This window comes from Vombatus ursinus, unplaced genomic scaffold (assembly GCF_900497805.2).
Source record: "Vombatus ursinus unplaced genomic scaffold, bare-nosed wombat genome assembly UNPS02014786.1, whole genome shotgun sequence".
Classification (NCBI taxonomy): domain Eukaryota; kingdom Metazoa; phylum Chordata; class Mammalia; order Diprotodontia; family Vombatidae; genus Vombatus; species Vombatus ursinus.
Window position 1 is genome coordinate 20415983 of NW_020954564.1, and position 17763 is coordinate 20433745.

General features: G+C 45.4%; 1 protein-coding gene across 1 annotated transcript in view; it reads right to left on the bottom strand.

Moving 5' to 3' along the window:
* Positions 1 to 2263: 2263 nt before the first annotated feature.
* Positions 2264 to 17763, bottom strand: part of LOC114047190 (carbohydrate sulfotransferase 8-like) — a 205688-nt gene continuing 190188 nt past the window's right edge. Inside the window, exons 3-4 of the mRNA XM_027867997.1 lie at positions 5301 to 5332; positions 2264 to 3403 (exon numbers count right to left, since the gene is read on the bottom strand). Coding sequence (XP_027723798.1) covers positions 2264 to 3403; positions 5301 to 5332 — 1172 coding nt within the window. The remainder of the gene's footprint in view (positions 3404 to 5300; positions 5333 to 17763) is intronic.

Here is a 17763-nt window from a genome sequence, read left to right on the forward strand (position 1 = left end):
ACTTGGTGTCCTCTAGGTCTGTACTTACCATCCTCTAGTCATACCCTCTGCTTATGATGTGTTTCCATTTTCCGTCCTTATTTCCCCTTTCCTCCGCCATTTTCCCTAGTCTGTGTATAAATAAGTTACTGGTCATGAATATTATTAATAAAAATAGGAATAAGCACTGATCAGAGCTTGGCCTGATCTTGTATCTCTACCTTATATCTCACATATTTTGAACTCCAATTAAACTTCAGCATAATTTGGCCCCCATCCCAGATAGTCTGTCCTTTTCCTTACTCTCTTCTCTCCTCCCCTTCCCTCTCTGGCTATCAGCACAAATATCTTCCCTCCTCCTCCTTCTCCCCCAGAAGCCCCTGTAGGTGTGGGGCCCGTAACTGGATGATGCTCTATCAAGCTGGTCAGTCAGTCAATAAGCATTTATTAAGTGCATTTTACATAGCAGGCACTGTGCTAAGTGAGTCTGTGGATGAGAGACTCCTGGGGTATGTGGCTGTTGTGGGGTAGGTGAAGCCTCTCGCCTCAGCTCTAGAGTCTAGTTTCTCAAAACTCCCTTGTTCCCATTTTTTTGGCTGAACCTTCAAATCTCAGGACTATTCATTTTAACTGCCCAGGAAAGGAGATTATCTCTGAAAGCTGAGTGGTGATGTTTGATTGAAAGCTCCCCATTGCACAGGATCCTTTTGTTGTGTCTAGATGGTTATGAATTGTTTTCTGTGAGACTAAAAGTGTTTTTGTGTCTGAATGGTTGATGAGAATTTTCTGAAATAGGCAGTGTTTTTGTGTGTGCTCATGTTTAGTGGGTGTTTGGTGTGTTGTTGATGGTATTTGTATAGGGCTTGATGTGTGGGTGGTTATTGGTACTGTGGGTACTGATGTGTAGGGGGTATTTTGTGTGATTGATGGTGCTTATGCGTGTTGATAAGACCTGGTGACAAGAGGAGGATGAGAGGGTCAATGCTTCAGGGGTTATGTCTCCAAGTTCAGGTGGATGGGGGATGAGTTCATAAAAACTGGCTTAGAAAGACCAACAACTACCTGTAAAGCAAATGAGCTAGGACCAGCTCTACATCAGTGGCCCAGTGATAGGCACATGGTGCTCAGTCTCCAGGGCAACACTCACAACCTTAAGCAATACACCTAGTGACATGTAGCAACACCATGACACCCTTACAGTGGTACCCTCACAGTAGTGCACACAGCCACACCATCACCCAATGACACAGTTATACCCTCACAGCAGCCACACCCCTGAACTCCAGCTCACACTTGTAAACCTCCGTCCATTCAGCTGGACCAACCATCTTTGTCTGAGGAAATGATGGGCCTTTTAGGGACTGCACAGATCCAGGTAACCAAGTGTCTGCAAAGGATGAAAAGGTGATTCATGGATTGGGATGGTGACTTGGGATGCATGGGTATGCATGTGCCATGGGGTAAATTAGGAGGTAGGAGACCCAATGCCAAGTACAACTTAGCTCAGCCTGACCTAGTGCCTGAGTATCATACAAATACTAATATGGGCTAGGGTATGAATTTGAATTTGGGATAGGCCCCACTAGAAAAGTGAGATCTGAGAGGCCTGAAATAGAAAGACTATCTGGGGTAGAGGGAAAGGCTGGACAAAAACCACTACTTAGAAAACATGTGCTTTATTGAGAACCCAATTCCACAGGGATCTCTGCCTGCAGAGCCAAAGGAAAGAGGAATAAAGGGTCTGAGAATTCCCTCCCGTCTCAGCCTCCAATTTCTCTGGCCTCAGACCTCTCTAGCCCATGACTTCTTGGCTTTTCTAGTTGAGACGCCAAGGGACTGAGCCTTTACAATCACTACCCCAAACCCTAAATGCATTCTGGCGGCCTCCTTTATAGCCTTAGAATGGAGGCGGCATTACACAAATACAAGGGCTGAGCTCCCTTCCCTGCACGGCTCCTTGAAATGCCTACTCACCAACCTCTCCTGAGGCCATCACTCAGCTCACAGCTGAGGATAACCATGGCACTGATTTCTTACGGGGAGCCAGAGCCCCCACAATCTTGCTGTCTTGGCCATGGTCTCGATGGACATGTCTTTCTGGGAAAGGGCAGGTTTTCTGGGAATGCCAGTTCCCAGACTGAGGAAATACAAGGAGTGTTTCTGGGAATGCCAGCTCCCAGAGTAAAGGAAACACTGTCCTTCCAGATTGGGCCCTGAATCAGACCCAGACCTTGCCCCTGAAGCTGACCCAACACCCACACCCTTTGCCCTCCCACCCCAGATGTCAATATAGGTCATCAAAAGGCTTGGAGTAATTGAACATCAAGTAATCCATGTAGTAAAAGTCATAGGTGCGCTGTCTCTGCAGGGGAGACAACTGGGCAAAGTAGTGGTGGGCAATCCTTGTGGTTGTCCTCTCCTCATTTGAGTGCCTATCTTTGAACCTGGGGAAGGTCAGATTCCGGGGAGCACCAATGAGGCGCAGGAAGAAGTTGGCGTCTTCCTCCATGCTCTCAAACTTGCCCACAAAATCATAGTCAATGAGACAAGGGCTGCACAGCCTATTTACATGGTCCCAGTGAATGTCCATGCCCACAGGCCGGTGCACATCCAGCAGGTACTGGATGAACTCAGAGAACCTCACACCCGAGCCTGTCCTTAGAGCCTCCCGTGTGGCATTCACACGATACCTGGCAAGAATGGCCTTGCCAAAAACAGGATGATAGTAGCTGTTAGGGTGCTCAAATTTGTCCCGGAAAGCAGAGACCAGCCTCTCAAAGGGCTCCCGAACGAACAGCATTTTGGTGTAGGTGTTGAGGCGGTAAGAGATGCCCTGGCGGTCAAAGCCGTCCAGCCTCTTCAGGGTGTTGCCATAGTGCACAGTGTTGTGCTGGATGTCCCTGGTGGAGGAGGCCAGCCCACTGAGGACCATGAGGACCCGCTTCCAGTTGGAGCAGCCAGCCTTTGGTACCTCACAGTACAGGACCCGGTACTTGTCCTCCACGAAGATGCGGGACACGTGGTAGGGCGTGATGACCCTGCGACTGTTGCTCTTGTATTTGGCGCAGGTGTCCCTCATGATCTTCTTCCGCTCACGCTGCACCTGGTAGAGACGGTGCCAGTGACCCACAGGGGCTCCAGCATCCTGGGGGCCCAGCTGAGCCAGCGTGACAGTGGAGCTGTTCAGGGCAATGACGATTGGCGTCTTCTTGATGAGAAGCCTCCTCCGGCGCTGCCGGGGCTGGATGTGGCCACCCTCTGGCCCAGGCTTCGCCTGCTCTCTCACCAGAACCACCAGGCCATTCAGCTGCTGCTCCTGGCTCCGTGCCCCTGGGCCTGGGGAGCCCTGGGGAGTGACCTTTGCCAAGGCTCCTGCTTTGTGACCCATCACTCTCCCATCCTGGCTGCCACCTGGTGGACAGTCCTGGGGGGAGGAGGAAGAGAAAAAAGGGGTTAAAAGGGCCACTGGGCCTTAGTGACCAATGACAAAGCACCCCACAGGGACCATCCTGCCTGCTAAGATGAGAAGCCACAAAAGCCTCATGTTCATTACTTTACCCTAATTAGCCTTATAGAGTAAAGAGAGTGGCTAGACTTGGGAGTCAGGAAGACTTCACAGAGAGATATCACAGAACATCATGGCGCCCTCAGCCCATGACACATGTATCTAGGGTAAAGAGTGCTAGACTGAAGGATGGGGGCTTGGGTTCGAGGGCCTGATTCTTACCAGCTGTGCGACTCTGGATGAGTCTGTTTCCTCTGCCAAAGAAGATACTGACACATGTACTACCTATTTCATGAAATGGTTGGGAGGGAAGTTTTGGAAAGCTTAAAGCAGAATGGGAATTATTAATTATAGGATCATGGATATTAAATTGATAACATACTTGGAGATTATCTAGCCCAACCTGCTCATTTTATAGATGAACCTGCCTCTTTCCTTGCTTTCTAGTATTCTTACATAAACTTTAGTCACCTTCATATACTCTAGCCACACTGGTTTTGCTCTTCATAAAAATAAAAATAATAATAGCTAGCATTTATTAATTACTTATAAATTAATACTTATATGCTATATACACACACTATATACATTTAAAGCACTTTATAAATATTATTTCATTTTGTCCTAACAAGCATCCTGGGAAATAGGTGCTAATATTACTTCCTTTTACTGAGGAGGAAAGTAAGGTAGGCAGAATGACATGCCCAGGGTCACACATCTAGTAAATGTCTGAGAATGGCTTTGAACTCATGACTTCCTGACTCCAAGTCCAGTGCTCTATCCACTGTGCCACCCAACTGCCTATCAAATGCATCACTCCACTCCATCTCCAAAATCCATGCCATCTTAGTGGTAGTCCCCCATGCCTAGAATACTTACTTTTCTTACCTCCTGGCCTCCCTGCCTTCCTTCAGGACTCAGCTCAAATCTCATGTCCAGCAGGAGATCTTTCTTGGTAACTCTGCCCCTTCCTGCCCCACCCACCCCTTATTGCCTTTCCTCTCAGAATACCTTTCCATTTACTCTGCATCTATCTTGTATGTACAATTTTTTGCATGTTGCTTCCTTCATTTGAATGTAAGCCTCTTGAGGGGCAGCGACTGTGTTTTTGCCTTTTTCTATACCTCTAGCACTTGGCCCCCAATAAGTGCTAGCTGGCTGCTTGATTGATTGAAGTGACCTACCCAAGTTCAAATATGTACCTAGCATCTGAACTCAGAAGCAGAGTTGGGATTTGAATCTAGGTCTTCTGAATGAAACTGATGCTCTTTCCCACTAAGCCAAATTGCCCTTCTTCCTCAGGTCTCTGTCTCCTTTTGGGATCAGGGAGAAATGGTAACTTTCTTTTACATATGGGGAAACTGAAGCATCTAAAGGAAAATGACAGTTCTGTATATTTATCTTGATTATTAATGCTAGGACTTGGAGTAACAGCTTGTTTCTTGTCTCTGATGCTAATAAGCTTATAAGTTAATGGGGGAAGACAATGAGCTGAATTTTTATGTGGGGAAGTGGGCTGGTTGAGGGGAACCTCCACCTGAGGCCCCATGGGCCCTGACACCCTGCCCAGGACCCTGTGAGTGCCTGTATTAGAGTAGGCTCTGCTGGTGACTGTAATTATCTAGGGAGCCACTAGGTGGAGTAGTCTCACCAGGATCCCACCAGTTCTTACCTACTGCCTTTTCTTGGGGTTTCCCACCCACCCAAGATTGACAACCTCTATTAGCGCGACTCAGAGCAGCTGTGGATGAGGAAAGGAGAAATTCATGGCTTAGAAAGGCCCTAGCTGCTTTCCCTTGGCAACTGCAAAACTTACATTTCGGTAGCGCTGGGCATTATACTTTACTCCTGAAAAGAGAACAAAGAAAAGAACATGGTTATCAGGCCATCCTTACCTAAATAGACTTTGTGTGTACACGAGTGTGCATGAGCCTTTGGCCACAAGCAAACAGGCTTCATCTCTGCCCACGTTCAAGACTAGCCCCAGGGAAAGTCTGCTTATAAATGGCTGTAGTGACAGGGGGCCTGGGTCCAAGCCAGGTATATAGGGAGGAACAAGCCACAGGTCTCCCCATGCCTAGGTAAAGCTGTCAGGCATACCCCCAGAGTCTCTACTGCTTCCAAAGAGAAGAAAATCTAGGCCCATAATCAAGAGGGATCTAAGTGGCTATTTACATCAAATAACAGATGGCATATGGCAAAATGGAAGACCACGAGTACCAGAGTCTGAGCCCCAGCTCTGACAATTACTAGCTATACAACTCCCCGAAGTGAGTTCTCTGAGCCTCAGTTTACTCACCTGTAAAATGGGGTAATAATACCTATATTCTCTCCTTTCCGGGGTTGTTGTGAGGGGAAGTGTTTTGTAAAAGCTAGAGCACTGTAGATATCTAAGCTATTACTATTATTTATTAAGGGATGGGATCAGATCTGATCATAACTCTTGATGTCACGTGAGCGATTTTTATATTTACATGACTCAAGCCATTTATATCTTACATGATTACTGACATCGCCTCAAAGGAACATAAAAGCTCAAATCGTTTTCATACTTTCCCAATCCCAATCCTATAATGCAAACTATTCTCCTGTGCTTAGGGACCCCAAAGCTTCTGCACCGATGATTGGATATAACAGTTCCACTAAAAGCAGCTTCTTTTCCCTTCAGTCCCACCTCACCTCCCCAGTTCTTTTTTCCTGCTCATCTGGACCAGCCCCTCCTTGTTGACTCACTTGCACCTGCACCTCCCACCCCACCCCCCATTGGGTTTATTAGAATTTCCAGTTTTGCTCTTTACCCTTTACCCTACTGGGCATACCCTCTCCACCTCCTCTTCTCTGCCTATCCAAACTCTAGGCATGCTTTAAGGTCCAACTCAAGTCTGACCCCCTCCCTAACTACTTCAATGCATAATCATTTCTTCCTCCTCTGACCTTCACCCTTTATTATGTTTACCTTTCCATGTAAGCACAAATGACTTGCTTTTCCAACCAAGCCAGGAGTTCCATGAGAGCAGGAACTGTCTGTCTCCCCACAGGTGCCTTTAGTACAATAGGCCCCCAGTAAAAGCTTATTGATTGAGGGAGGGAAGGACTAAATACCTGCTGGGTTTCAGAGCCATTCTCCTCGCTCCCTGATGCGGTTCCCCTTTGGTGCTCTGGACACAAGAGATTGCTTTTTATACCAGGACTCCATGTTAGAGTCTAGTGGAACTAAAACTGAAGTGCAGGGGCATCTCCCACATATCATACCTGGTCGGCTTTTGGAGGGGGACTCAAGAGGACAAGGACAAAGGGATGCTGCCACATTAGAGAGAAGAGGAGGAAGAACCTGAAGGATTATAGCAGCCTAGGATATAGAGCTAGAAGGAGCCTTTGAGATCATCTGGTTCAATTCTCTTATATTACAAATGGGGAAATTAAGGCCCAGCATGGGAAACTGACTTTATCAAGATAACACAGGAAGTAAGTGATAGAACTGGACTTCAAACTCAGGTCTTCCAGCTCCAAATCCAGTGTGGTTGTTGTTGTTTTCCCATGACACCACATTGCAATCTGAGAGGTGGGTATTCATATGCAAAAATCAGATATCCTGACTTGGTTCTATATAGGAATAATTTCTCAATCTCAGAATATGGCAAATGTACCCTCTACCATCACCAGCATCATGAATATCGCCATCACTATTTTTGGCATCACCATTGTCATTACCATCAATCGTAGCAGCATCGTCAACACCATCATATTACCATCTCCATTATCACCATCAATATCCCTGTCTATATCATCACCCCCTTCACCATTGTTATCATCCATAACTAGCTTGCTATTGTGAGCTTCTCATACATAATAACTCCCATGCCTGTGGTGTTTCTTCTGGTAACAGCATAATTACAGATCCCTTTAGCTAAAGCCCTTGTTTTACAGCTCTGATTGTGACTATAGTCATGGGCTCACTCCATCATATTTCCTTCTGAAGACTGCAGTTGTTAAATCATTTCTCCTCAGCAGTGTCACAGATCCAGAGATTTGCTTTGGCTGTCAATTTTGTCAACATGTAGAGATGACAATTTGCATATTTACATATTCATCCCAGAACAAACTAGTTATACCAAATTGGGCCAGAAGTGGGGCTGAGAAACCTACTTTTTTAGTGGAAAACTGAAACTTAACTTCCAAATGACCCAACTTTGTCACTTTTGAGTAACCTCTCTCCCTAGCTTCTCATTAATCAGACAAATGTCACCTCAATTTAACTCACCAGACATCTATTAGGTACTTGTTATATACAAGATACCAAGCTAGAACCTGGAGATGTAAAGAGAAAAAAAGAAACAGTCCATAAGGAACTTACATTTTATGAGGGAGATGAAATGTACTCATCTGAGTAAATGCAAAACATGCAAAACAATTTCAAAAGGGAGAGAACACTTATAATTGGAGAGATTAGGAGATGAAACCTGATCTGTGCAATCTGAAGGGAATTAGGGATTCTAGAAGGCAGAGATAAGAGGGAGTTCATTACGGACCTGGGGGATCATTTGCACATGGAATGTTAGATACTAGAAACCACTAACAGGTCAATTTGGCTAGGATGGGGAGTGAGCAAAGGGAAGTGAAGTGAAATAAATGTATACTCTGTCTGTGATGTCCCTGTCCCAGTCTGTGCTGCTTAAATACAGTGAAGAAAGGCATCGGATGGGTGGTTCTGACTTAGAAATCTCTCTTCTGAGAAGACCAAAGCCTTGGAGAGCCGATCAAAGGAAGCTTCCAAGGTGGGTGCTTTGGCAGGATCAGAAAGAATTGGAGGAATGGAGAGATAGGTTATGGAAGAAAGCAAGTCATTGGCTGACAGGCAAGAGATCTAAATTTTTCATTTGGGTTTCATCTGTGATTTGTTGTGCAAACTCAAGCGAGACCCTTTACCTCTCTCTATCTCACTTATTTACAGAGCAACCGTCCCTGCTTCTTCTGGTGATAGCATTTTGGGGAAGAGCAGGTAGAAAAGGACATATTTGAAACATTTGGAGTATAGAGGACATGAAAACTTTACCACTTAGGATATCAGGATCACACTACTTGTTCACTTAAGATATCAGGGTGACATTCCTTATTATTTCTAGGAGGTGAAGTTAATTTTTCTGTGGTAGCTCAGCTAGGTCATAATGGTTTGCAGAAGGGTCATAGTCACACCCACTCCTTTGAGAAAGAAAACTCTATGGGCAGCTAGGTGGCGCAGTGGATAGAGCTCCGGCCTTGGAGTCAGGCGGACCTGACCACTTACTAGCTGTGTGACCTTGGGCAAGTCACTTAACCCCAACTGGCTAGCCAAAAAAAAAAGAGAGAGAGAGAGAGAGAAATAAAACTCTTTCCTTGGGGAAAAACCTCCTAAGGAATTTATCTGGAGCCTTACCAACTTCTTGAACCTCATTTCCTTGAGCCTCAGTGATATACTTTGTTGCAAAATGAAAGTTCATTGGACAAAAGGCAAGTCAGCTTAGGAACTGTGAGCCTTCTCATATACAGAAACCAAATGAAACTAAATAGGGCTGGATTAAAGCAGGTCAGAAGGCACTATATCTGTCTTTGATTAGAGACAAGTCTTAGCAGCATGTCCAATATTCCAAGATCTTTCCCCCAGAGGAAGCTGCTTTCCTGTGAGTAATTTGGATAAATGCTACAATACCCAGATCCCCTGAGAGATAAAAGTTGTAATCAATGTGTATCCTGGGGTCAAGCCAATTGTGCTGGGTATATACAATGATTGCCTGGTTTTGGGGAATAAATTGCTCTCAGGATCCACAGTGTGGATTGCCCTGGAGGTAGGGGGTAGAGATTGGATGGTTATATAGTAGTTGTAGTGGTATGTATGTCAGGACTCCAGAGAGAAACATGGGGAAAAAAAGAAATGATCCTTGGACAAAAGTCCAAAAACATTAATCAAGACTATCACCATCATCAATATCACTGCCACTGAGCTCCTGGTAGTGGAGAGCCACCAGGCTCCCCAAGGAAGGGAAAAATGGCCCATGCCAGCAAAATGGAGCAGGTGAAGGCCTCCACACCAATAAGCATTGGATTGGGCCAATGAGTGGCTGTTCTGCTTCTGGCTCTGTCTAGATAGGGAGGCCCAGTCTCCAAAAACAAAAGAATCAACACCATTATCCCTATCTACATCATCATAATAACTACTACCATTATCACTATGACTATCAAATCATCTCCCTTATCACTGTTGCTATCATCATCCCCATGATCCCTACCACCACTATGACTACCATTATCATTATTACTGTCATCGTGGTTAGCTATCTACCACCACCAGCTATCATCACTATCACTATTCTTACTAACACCACCATCACCACCAGATATCATCACTGGGGTCACATAACTATGACTACTATTATCGTTATCACCATCATCAAAATCAGCACCACTACCTTCCCTATAGCCAGTCACCAGCACCATCTCTATTTATCACTTTTGTTGTTGCTGTTCATCATTTCAGTTGTATTCGACTCTTCATGACACCATTTAGGGTTTTCTTGGCAAAGATACATCTCCTTCTCCAGTTCATTTTACAGATGAACAAACTGAGGCAAAACAGGGTCACACAGCCAGTAAGTGTCTGAGACCAGATTTGAACTGAGGTGTTCCTGACTCCAGGCTTGGCACTCTATCCACTGTGGTACCTAGCTGTCCCTCTCTTTATCACTACCACCATTTATTACCACATCACCGTTTCTCTCATCCTAGTAGGCCTCATACATGTTTTGCATGAGTGAGCCATAGCAGAATGTCCTCAATCTCCTCGATATGACACAGGGAAGAGGGTTACTAATATCCAAACCCTACAGTGGGCCCAGCCCTAAACTTGGTTTAAGAGATTGTAAATATCTCTGCCCCAGCTCATTAAAGGGTCACATTGTCAGGTACATATTGGGTGATCTACCATCTTTCTAGAGCCTGTCAGGTCTGAACTAAGGACACAGAATCCTTTCCCCCTACTGACCTCAGGGTCAGGATCCATAGCTACCCAAGGAATGAAAACATGTATGATTGAAACTTGTGTGAAGAATGGGAAAAAGCAGGGAGGCTGACATGTCTATAGGCATCCTTTGTGTAAGGATGAGATTCCCCTATCCTCTAATCCTTTTCTTTCTTTCTTTCTTTCCTTTCCTTTTTTGAGGCAACTGGGGTTAAGTGACTTGTCCAGGGCCACACAGCTAGTAAGTATCTGAGGCCAGATTTGAACTCAGTCCTCCTGACTCCTGAACCAGTGCTCTATCCACTGCACAACCTGTCTGCTGCTCTCTGCCTTTTCAAATGCTATGCTTCTTTTTTGGACTGGGTTCAGGTCCTACCACCTTCAGGGAGCCATCTTTTATTGCTTTGTGTGCCTCTATCTTGTTTCCCTAACTACTCCTTAAGTTTTCAAGGGAAAACTCTAAGGAACAACTGTAATTACTCCTGTGGTCCCCATGCACTTAGCCTGGGGCCCACTAAATATCTACTGATTGGTGGTGTTGGAAATCCTATTCAACTGGCCAAGAAATAAACTTAGAGCATTATTTAAAATAATTGTTTCAGTCATTCACCAAACATTCAAACTTCCACTGCATAAGAACATTGTTGAGAACATAGAGATAAATCTTGGGTTTAAAAAAATCAGCTGCACATGGGTGGAGGTATGGCCACACCAAAAAAAAATCTATGTATAAAATATTGGGGTGGTTTAGAGACTGCAAACTCAGCAAAAGTTAATAGTGATATGGCAGCCAAAAAAAGAATGGGCTGAATTATAAAAGGCATAGTGATCTCCAATCCAAGTCAATCAACAAGCATTTATTAAGTATCTATTGTGTTCTAGGAACTGCGCTAGGTACTGGAGATAAAAAGACAAAAATGAACTTATATTCAACTGAGGGAAAACAACATGAGCACAGAGAAGTTAATACAAAAGATCTTCAAAATAGATATGAAATAATTTGCAGGGGAAGAATATGAACAGCTTGGGAGATCAGGAAAGGCTCCTTGTAAGAGGAGGCATTTGAGTTGAGCCAGGTAAGGATTCCATGAGGTAGAGGTGAGGAGGAAGGGGATTCCTGGCATGGAGATAGCCCATGCAAAGGCATGAAGGTGGGTGATGGAATGTCTTGTTATGGGGAAACAAGAAATAGGCCAGTTTGGCTGGAATTTCAAATGCATGAGGGGGAGTAGGGTGAAATTAGTTCAGAAAAAATAGGATGGATGCAGATTGTGAAAGACTTTAACTGCCCAAAAGAGGAGTTTGTATTTTGACCTAAAGGCAATAGGGAACTAGTGAAGTTTCTTGTACAGGTGAATGACATGGTTAGATCTATGCTTTAGGAATATCTGTTTGTCAACTGAATGGAAGGTGGATTGGAGAAGGGAGAGACTGGAAACAAGGAGACCATTTAGTGGGCTCTTATAATAGTCTAAGAAAGAGGTGATGAGAGGGGCAGCTAGGTGGCACAGTGGATAGAGCACCGGCCCTGGATTCAGGAGGACCTGAGTTCAAATCTGGCCTTGGACACATAACACTTATTAGCTGTGTGACCCTGGGCAAGTCACTTAACCCCATTGCCTAGCCAAAAGAAAGAAAGAAAGAAAGAGGTGGTGAGGTACTGAATTAGGGTGGTTGCTGTTTGAATGGAGAGGAAGGAACAGATGTGAGCGATTTTATGGAGACAGAATTGACAAGACCTGACGACTTAATGGAATAGGGGAAAGTGATAGTGCAAAATTGAGGGTGACTGTAAGGATGGTGGTGCTTATAATGGAATTAGGGAAGGCAGAAGGACAGATGAATTTTATGGACTTTGGACTTATTGAGATGCCTGTGGTACATGCAGGCATTTGATGACGTGACTGGAGAGAGATGAAGGCTGGATATGTAGATTTGGGAATCGTTCGCAGGGAGATGATATTTTCAGCTCTGGTTAGACCACATCTAGGTTAATGTGTTAAGTTCTAGGTGCCACATTTTATGAAGAAAATTAACACATCTAAGTGCCCTTAGAAGAGAGTGACTGTTTCTCTTGGAGTGGTACCATGGAAAGCTCCCTGGAGGATGAACTCTAGGGCTTATGTGGACTTAGATCCTCTTCACCAGGAAGTTGTTGGAGGATGTTACAGCAAGCTGGGCCTATGTGACTGTGGAAAGGTGAGATATCCAAAAGCAGCAGCAGCATGATCTAATGGCAGCAGTGTGCCCTCATAGGCACTCCCTGGATCATCTTCATTTTCTTTCCCCACAGTTTACTGGGTCTTCTCAACATAACTCGTTAAAAATCCATAAGGGAATCCTTTATCCTCCCTCCCCCCCACCTACACATTAAGAAATAAACAGCCATTTTCTCTTTTTGGACAGACTACATTAATAGTGAAACAGACTCACAAGCAGGAGGAGATGAGTGTGTGCCAATGATAATAAATACGACATGAGTTATCGGGGCTGCCAAAGTGTATTTCATGTTCTATAGTTTTCATCTATTGCTGTTTTTCTTCACCGTGTGTTATTTAAATGTTTCCTATTTATCAACAGGGAGGGGGGCTGCTGAGGGGTCTGATGCCTTTTGGATTTTACGGATGCAGAGGAAGGCCCTGCTTTTTCCATGCTGGGGTAGAGGTGGTGGAGAGAAGGCCAACAGAAGGACCTTAGAGATGACTTTTACCTGGAGTAGGGAAATCATCCTGTGCACTATAGCTGTTTGATGTATATGAAATGAGAGAAAGGGGAAGCCAGTCAGGGATGACTTGGAATTTCAAAAAGAAAATCATCATGCATTGGGAATACCTGGGTTTGTGGGCAGAATGGGGGCTCCATCTTAATAAAAGAACACTTCATACCCCCCTCACTTGCTTCCTGCACCTGAGTTCCACTTGTTCTAGGGTAAATTAGTTGCTGAAGGCAGGGTGGGGGAAGCAGTCTGAATTTCTGCATTGTCTAGAATTGAATTTTTGGCTGTGTCATGTATTATAGCTAATTCCAAATTAAGTTGGCCTGAAAATCTATGTAACCAGTGCCCATTCATTGCCCTCTTGTCTATTTAAATTATTGTTATTTCCCCCCCTGGGTACAGAGGTAAATAATGATTTGAAGAGAGTGAGGAGTGATGTGGTTCCTGAGGACTGCCCCTCCCTTTGGGAGTTCTATCTCTGTTGCCATTTTCCCATCTTTCCACCACCCAGATGTGTCACAAGCTGTGACTGGAGGAATGGAGAATCAAGGGATATGAGTATGGACTCAAGATGATCCAGAGACCTTGTGAAAGGTCTGAGGACATGAAGAATCTGGTACATAGGTGGACTGGATTGTTCATTTTTCTTCTTACTCTCTGTCCTTGAGATTCAAACCCTTCCTTTTTTAGCCCACCATTTAAGGGGCAGCCAGGAGCAGAGGGAGGAACAGACAGTAGCCAGGGGCCATACAGATACTGCTACTGGCTGCTGAGGTCACCATGGTACCCCCAGATGCTCTGACACTCATACCTGTGTGACCTGAAGCAAGTTGCTTCATCCTTCTGGGCCCCAGTTTCCTTATCTGTACTAGATGACCTCACGGGAGCCCTCCAGCTCTGGATCTATGATCCCAAGACCCTAGATACTTTGACCAAGACCAGTGACTGGGATTCCTGATTTTCCACATTGCATTAGGGTGGCAGGGACTAGAGTCACGTGACAAGGATGGAGCCAGAGTAGGGCTGGATTGGCTGCTGCCATGAAACCTTAGCAGTTGGTGAGAAGGCTGGGAGACCACCCACCTCCAGAGCTTCACTGCCCTGCCACCTTTCTTTCTGACTTGAATAATGGACCCACGGCAAGTCCCAGATACACGAGCTTTTGCCTTGCCCAAGACTTTTGAGGATGTGGGATGAGTAAAAGCTTGGAGGAAGTTTGGGGCATCTATGTGACACAGGATTGCACTTGAAGTTCTTATGGATTTGCTATGCTTAATAAACCATGTGGCTTTACAAAGTAGATTGTATAATAACAATCACATCAGGTTGTAATTGAGAAAGGGATAATCCCCTGAAGTAGGGGGTGAGTATTCTAGTCAAAAAGATTGTTTTATAGTTTTCCAGAAGTTCAGAGCAATATTGCATTTATATACTCCTACAGTTCAGAACTTGAGCTTCTTTCCTGCCTTCCATCACTGGTTAATTAATTCATTAGTGTGGTACCCTATTTCCTGAGCCTGGTCTGCTCATCTCAAGTGTCACTTGAGAAAACCTACCCATACTCACCGTCCCACTTGGAAAGGGTTAATATGCCTCTCTGAGACGTTACCTTCTTGCCAGGGAAGGACATTGACACTAATCCTGGGAATAGGCATATTCCAAGATGCTGTCCTGGTGACCTGGCTCTGGTCAGGTGCAGTAGCAGTTTGGGGGTGCTAGGCAGCACTGCTCTCAGGCCAGGTTGGGGGCTAAGGGAAGCTGTGGAACAAGACTGGAGGTGGAAGCCGCTCAGAGATGCTCTGGGATTGGGTAGGGTGAGAAAGCAGAAAGCTGTCTGGACATGATAGAAGGAAAGGGAGAAGAGGGATAGGAAAGGGAGAAAAGGGAAAGGAGAGAGAAAGAAAGGAATACAAAAGGAAAGTAAAGAAGAAGAAAAATATCCCAGGATGACCCTCTGAAGAGGAAGGGACAGGGTGATGTGGAATCAACAGTAAGGGAGCAAATGACTTTTTCCTACATTAATACATCACTATCCTTCAGGCCCCGATATCTTTCAGGTTCTGCCAGCTGTTAGGCAACACTGTCCCTCAGGCCCCCAACAGCCTTTAGACTACAGTGACTTTCCAGGCTCCGCATTGCTCTTGGACTTTGTATGTAAAATCAGGGTCTTCTCAAAACGCTTTTGGAAGAGACATCGCTCCACTCTTCAGAGCTCACCCTCAGGTCACGCTAGCCTTCCACATCTCTTTTCCTTTTCTGTTATCTCTGTCCTACAGTCCTTTAGATCTCACCCACCCTTCACACCCAGAGCTGACCCAAGTGGCTATGACTGCCTCGTGTGTGTATCCCACTCTTGTGGAGCTCAGCAATGCAGGTAGCCTTATAGTTACGGTGGCTGAAAATGTTTTAAGTCTTTCCAAGTCTGGAATATATGGTTTCATCAGCTCAAGTTTACTCTGGAGAATTACCTCATCATTGTCTGGGGCAATGGCATCCTCTCCCAGCCCAAGGGTTCTACATCAGCCCTCAACCAGCAATGCTGCTGTGGCTGCCCAAGCCCCAAGGTCCAGCTTCTGCCACTCCAAGTAACCAGCAGGTCATACCACCCTCTCCACCCGTCTAGGGGAAGTAGCATCAGACTGGAGCTGGGAAGTCCAGAATGCTTGGGAGGGGGTGCTCGGGGGATGCAGAAGAGGGAGATCTGGGCAAGTCCCAGGCAGAATGCAGCAGTTGGTCTGTCAGCTGAGTTTACAGTTATCCCTGGTGTCTCGTTGGAGCTGTTTGGGCGTCCTCATTAGAGAGTGACATTTCCTGCACCTCATTTACATTCCCTAAGAACTACACCCCAAGCAGGAGCCAGCTCCAAGCCACAGATCCGGCTTCTTCCTGGCCCCATCCCTGGGAATACCTTAATTAGCATCATTAGCTTTCAGGCACTGTCAGCAGTTACTTGCAATTTCTACTTAACACCTTTCAATTATTCTCCATTGTCACATTTAGCATTTGCATAAAGCAGCCTTCACCAGCTGACTTTGACAAAGACGGTACACTCACTCACAGTCTGCAGGAGGGGAAATGAAGGTCCAGCCCAGCCTGTGGATACGAGAGCTTGAGAGAAAAGACTGGAGGCCAGAGGATCGGGGGACCAAGGCCACACATAGCCAGCCTGGAGAGAGCGCAGAGACAAATCTAGTCCCACAAGCAGAACTTGGAGGATCCAGCTCAACCATAAGCTGAACCATTCCTTCTTAATGTTCAGTAGTGCCTGACTCTTTATGATCTCTGTGATGACTTTCTTGTCAAAGATACTGGAGTGGTTTACCATTTCCTTCTCCAACTCATTTTACAGATGAGATAATGGAGGCAAAGAGAATTAAGTGAGTTGCCCAAGGTCGCACCGCTAGTAAATGTCTGAGGCCGGATTTGAACTTCGGAAGATGATTCTTCTTGACTCCAGGCCTGGCACTCGATGCACTATGGTGCCACCTAGCTGCCCAAGGTTTCCTTACCGGCTTAGTTGCAGCATCTCCAGCACGTCATTCTATTCTCCATGCCCTTTCATAGACCACAAGATGGGAATGCTCTCCCTCCTCACCTCTGCCTCCTGGAATCCCTAGTAACCTTCAAGGCTCAGCTCAAACACATTTCCAATGTAAGGACTTTCCTGACCCTCTCCTCTAATTGTTAGCACTTTGTATTCACTTTATATTTATTTACCTGGATAGATCCTGTTTATCCTCTGGATTGTAAGTTCTTTGAGGGCATGGACTGTTTCGATTTTCATTTTCACTGGGGAGACTCCTTGGGGACATGTAACGTCAGGTCAAGAAGAAGATTTAAGGGGAAGCCCACATGAGGTGATGGAAAAAGCCAATAGCCAGGAGCTCAGAGACCTTGGTGCTAGTTTTTGCCCTTCTGCTAATTTGCCTTGAAAATCCAGGCAAATGGGGGGCAGCTAGGTGGTGCAGTGGATAGAGTACCCGCCCTGGAGTCAGGAGGACCTGAGTTCAAATCCCACTTCGGACGTGATACTCACTAACTGTGTGGTCATGGGCAAGTCACTTAACTCCGATTGCCTTACCAAAAATTTAATAAAGAAGGGGGAAAAAAAGAAATGACTTTGTTGCTCAGAAATGCAAAAGCCTTACAATCTCACCTCTGCGACCCCAATAACAGTGGGTTAAAGAATTGGACCTGGAGATAGGAAGATCTGAGTTCAAAACCCACCTCAGACAATGACCAGCTCTGTGACTCTGGATACTTAACTTCTCTCTGCTTCAGTTTCCTTATTTGTAAAAGGTGGAGGTTGGACTACATGACCTCTTAAGGTCTCCTCCAGCTCTGGGTTTATGTTCAGATTCTCCACTTCCTTCAACTAAGAAATTGAGGTCACTCTCCTCCACCTTAGAATTCTGGAGGAACTAAGGGTGCCAGAAATATGGGAGCTTATGGAAGGGCACATGAGAACAATGGAAACCTCTGGGCAGAGGAGAAAGAAGTTTTCTTGAGCACTTTGACCTCTACATCCTTACTGACTTCCCCTAGTTATTCACGCCCTTTCTGCCCAAATCA